General features: G+C 38.8%; 1 protein-coding gene across 1 annotated transcript; it reads right to left on the bottom strand.

Annotated features, from left to right (window-relative positions):
* Nucleotides 1-451: 451 nt before the first annotated feature.
* LOC120845200 (tissue factor pathway inhibitor 2-like) lies at nucleotides 452-4,499 on the bottom strand. The gene is made up of 4 exons (XM_040217008.3): nucleotides 4,433-4,499; nucleotides 3,279-3,449; nucleotides 2,790-2,843; nucleotides 452-514 (listed from the first exon to the last, which is right to left on the bottom strand). Exons 1-3 carry the CDS (start codon nucleotides 4,497-4,499, stop codon nucleotides 2,812-2,814), a joined length of 270 nt encoding a protein of 89 aa, XP_040072942.1. The 3' UTR covers nucleotides 452-514; nucleotides 2,790-2,811.
* Between the last annotated feature and the right edge of the window lie 245 nt (nucleotides 4,500-4,744).

The following is a 4,744-nucleotide window of genomic DNA, read 5'->3' as shown; positions in this document are numbered from 1 at the left end:
GGTTTTCGATTTGCTTCCGGTTCGACCCTGCACATATCAGTAAAGCGAGGAATAAAAATGTGCTCGGTGCCGTGTATATCCTCACATTCTTTCAGAATGACATAGCCAGTGTATCACCTCTTCAAAAAAGGCATCCCTCGCGAGAATTAAAGCGATGTTTCGAAAATGTCCCCAACATCTCACAACGTTTCCAGGAGAAATATATTTGATCTATCTTGCTCGAAGCTTTTTTTTTTTTCAAAGAAAAGAATTTTGAATCTGACAGGCGCTAATATTTTGGGATAAATCAACAAATTTTATTGAGCGCTTCGAAAACACAACAGAAAGACCTAGGTATAGATTCAATGACCCTAATCACGAGACTCCCTTCAATAAAAACTGAAAGCGAAGAACAGAGACTAAAACGGTGTTTGTTTAATGCTCTATTTTATTAGGTTTTAACGCCTTGTCGGGTGTTCCAGCCGCTATATCAAAGATGTTCTCCTGAGTCAGCGATGGCGCAGTTTCGGATTCCCTGAAATTAGAAAGGGGTTTAAGCCCGTTGGTTTCACTTGAGTGCATGTGCAATGTATAAGAGCGCCGACTTTAACATTAATTATGTTGCAATATTTGCCAAAACAGACTGCGCACAACGTGAGCAATCAGAGAGTACACCTATTCTAGAGGTGCAGCTATAACGAACGTGCTTGTTATAGGGCATGTTTTTTAGATACAATACATTACACCTTCAAACGAGAAATAATGCAGGCGTCCGGTTTTGCAGTGACAAGTATAAAAGTATAAGGTGCACTAATACAAAGTATAACATATTTTGGTAAAATTACTTTGCTGAAGCAATTAGCGTTATTTAAATTCGTATAACATAAGCCCGTGGACTTCAATGCCCAAGCAACGAAGTAATTATCGGTTTCAGTTGATCTAGTTGGTATATGAACAATGATAATGGTCGAGCAGCTTGAACTTTAAACAATTACGCAGAAACAGTATAAGAAGAAAACACGAAACTGCAATATTGGAAGGGAAACAACATGAACATTAAACGATTACACAGACACAGAAAAATAATCGATTACACAGATACGAAACAATCACTGAATTTCAAAGTGGCACGGTGTAGTCGTACTGACGTTAATGATTGCGCCTTGGCCCATTAATATATTAAAGTGTTTACTCAATATTCGCGCCGTCGTATTCACAGCGAGCTGCGTCTCGAGTCTCATGACGACAGCTATCGCAGTTCATGGACAACCAACAAAAGTGGTTTCTGCAGCCAAATTTCGTCGTGCTTCACGGGTGAAGAATTAAATATACAAGCTTTACGAGCATAAAAGTTTGAAGCGCCTAGGGAACATTTTGCTTCATGTTAAATATAACGTAGGGGTTCGGGGTGTTTAGAAATCTTATATAAAAGCACTGCGGTTTAGACGTTTTGAACTTAGGATGCAAATCATATCCTTATGTGATATATTCCGGAGTATCACACGGATCGATCCTTGGACATTTGCTTTTTAATAGTTTTATAAACAGTCTTGCAGCTTGTGTCAGTAATTCAGAAAAGCTACAGTTCGCTGATGACGTGAAACTTTATCGTAGTATCCACAAGACTGCTGACTGTGAACAGTTTCACAACGATGTCGATGCGATTCGGCTGTGGTGTTGTACAAACTTGCTCTTTTTAAACCCCTTTCAAAACTAAGGCTGTATCTTTCTCCCTTAAGGAATATGTGATTGTTCATTCCTTAAAATAAAAAGGCTCAAATACTGAAGATGGTCTGTGGTACGCGACCTTTGTGTTTTGATTGACTCACAGCCTATTTTTAATTGCCATGTTTCAAAAATTATCAATTATTCATTACACATTCTAGGCGTAATTGCACGCATTACTTGTAGTTTCCGCAGTTTTACCTGCATACTGCACATACTTTGGTCGTAAGTTTTATCAAGGTTGCAGTTCTCCTGTACTGTGTGGAATACCTTCGGACTCAGTCAAGTGGTAAGGCTGCGGTGCGCACAGCGATGAATTGTAAGAATTATCTATGATCGCAAGATTGGACATAGAGTTTTTTTATGAATACGTACGTCAATTGGAGACACTCATTAATTGTCTCTTTCGAATAGACGACAAATTCGCGACATGTTATTTTTGAAATATAAACTGCTCAACGCTGCTATAATTCTCCCGTGTTAATGAGTAGAATCTCACCTCATGTTCCCAGCGACGAAATCGGTCTACGGTTTCTGTTTACCCTTTAAAAGTAAAATCTATTAAACCGTCGACTGGGATGTAGACCAGGTATGAAAAGTGTTTTAACCCTGACCTGGAGTTTTTCACTAACCTTACATGTTTAAAACAATAAGTGTAATACTGAGTCGCAAATCGCAGAGTCAAAAATATTTCTGATCCGATAGTCTTCCACTTCGTGCAAGAGTAACTCTCCTAAGGCCTTAGCAGCTGTATGGAACACAATAAAACACACACACGTATACATGTGTTTATATCTATATATATATATATATATATATATATTTTACAGCCAATTGGTTTAATACAACTAGGAACATTTATTTAATTGAAAAGAAAATAATTTGGTAGAGAAATTCACCACACAAGTACTTTTTATGATAAAAAAGGCTTCTTACATAAGAGCAAATGCTGGTGAAAATCAAGCCGCACACATTCACTACAAGACCTTTAGATTGCATGATGCAATGCACAATAAACGAATAACAGCTGCTCGTATGACGGATATGGTTTTGTTTAGCTCGCGACATTGGTTGGTGAGAGTTACCGAATCATTGGCGAGTAGACTTTCAGGGCTTGGGGGAGTTTGGCTTGTGTTTACCTGCGCGAGAATACAAGTGTTACTCAGCGTCAAACCGCGTCTGTTTTTCTTTTTGTTTTTATTTCTTGATTTTTACTAGAGAAACATAAATTAAACATAATTGTTTGGTTGCCGATGAGTGCAACCCCTGAAATAATCTCACCATCTATTTTTATAAGGTGCCAGTAGGAGTTGCTAGTCATTAGACCCTTCCTATAGCTTGATATAGCAAGAAATGCACAACCTAATGCAGCAATTTTAATTTTCAAGACTGCGCTTAGTTATCTGATACAATAGTGCTTCTGTAAACAGACTGCGTAAATGCAGTTGTAAAATCCACTTAAACGTGGTTCTTGTTTAATACGTGACACGTCGCAAAGCTCCGCAGTAAAACAACAGCATAGACTCTGGCCCGGGTTGAATGGAAGAAACGAAAAGAAAATGCGCAAAACTTACCGTAAGGACAGGCCTCCATGCAGGAACGTCTGGACCCAAAGTCATTGCGACCCGCTCCACATCCAGTGTATTTCTCGCATTGGTCGGTGCGGTGGTTAAAGTAGAATATCAATTTAATCGGTTCACCAGGGGCGCAGGATGGCTCAGCATGTGGTGCTCTGCAGATATTCTCTGAAGAGAAATTCGGCGATATATTGAATATGAATGAAATTATTATAGATAACAATTTAAGAAAGACGCACAAACAAAAAACGGTTTCGTCCTGAGATCAACTCTCCCCTGATATGTTATGTCGAGCACCACCCATGTAGTATTCAAACTATTTCATAGTATTGGTGTTATAAGGCACGGGGAAATGAATTTGTCTTCGAATAGGGAAAAAAACACTCTAATTTCGTCCGGCAAACAGTTTCTGTTGTTTTCAGATCGTGGCCTTTAAGTAAATTCTAATACCATTTACGATTGTTTTACCGTGTTACCACAAGCGCTGATTGAATTTCCTTTAATAGAACCATTTTTTTTAAATACTGAAAGTTTTACATTCTGTAAAATCTCTTCATTAAATGCGTTCACGGAGAACGCCAGTCAGAAAATGAGGTGGCATCGGAAAAAACAAAAAATAAAACGCCCCCTACTCCCCCTCCAACCCCCCTTCTCCCAAAAGAATCATAAAATGTTGATAATAAAATTATCAACTTTTTGTCATTCTTTTTTGGTCCCATGTTAGTTTTTGCCTTGTAGAGGTACCAATGCTCTTGTCAGTCTGCATAAAAACTTTTTTCTGCCCATTTGTTTCCCCCCTTCCTCTTAATAAAATAAACAGTGTTTAATCTGTTTCAAACTATCGAAGCAGTTACTAGGACGGATGGAATTTAGTATCCTTGAGTATGCATTATATACTAATAAACTTGAAAATTTAGTTTGTTTCCGACAGGCCCCTTTGCATGTAAAAATCCGGTTCTCGCTGAAAGACCAAGCAACTAAATCCGGCGGCTGAGGTATACGAAATTTTATCGTTGGTTTACGTTGATTCGGTACAAAGCAATAGAACTCGATGTAAGATCTCGACAACTGTGATGCAGATTGTGAGCCTAAGCAAAATATCTTAGAGCTGGAGAGTCATAAAAATGCAACAACTTCGGTAAGAGACTTACCAGGCAGCACCGCAATAGTGCACACCACTGTAGCTAGGAAGCAAACGGCTGCAAAGGTTGCCTTCATCTTAGACGTTAGATGTCGACGATGCAGTCATGGATTTCGGAGTGAGTTTATATAGTGCTTCGCCGGTGTAAAAAAAGCATTATTTTTAACGATATTTTTTTCGTGAAAAGAGGCACGGCCTGTCACACGCATTGTTCTCAAAGTCCGTGACAGCGAGCTAATCACAACAATTGAATTTCGCACTGCATGAGAGATATTGACAAAATATTTGCGTCACAAGCTGCGGAAATTTTTTCCCGCCTGCC

This window comes from Ixodes scapularis, unplaced genomic scaffold (assembly GCF_016920785.2).
Source record: "Ixodes scapularis isolate PalLabHiFi unplaced genomic scaffold, ASM1692078v2 PGA_scaffold10__122_contigs__length_95168666, whole genome shotgun sequence".
NCBI lineage: Eukaryota > Metazoa > Arthropoda > Arachnida > Ixodida > Ixodidae > Ixodes > Ixodes scapularis.
Note: the sequence above shows the minus strand (reverse complement) of the source record. Positions and strands in the feature narration are given on the sequence as shown.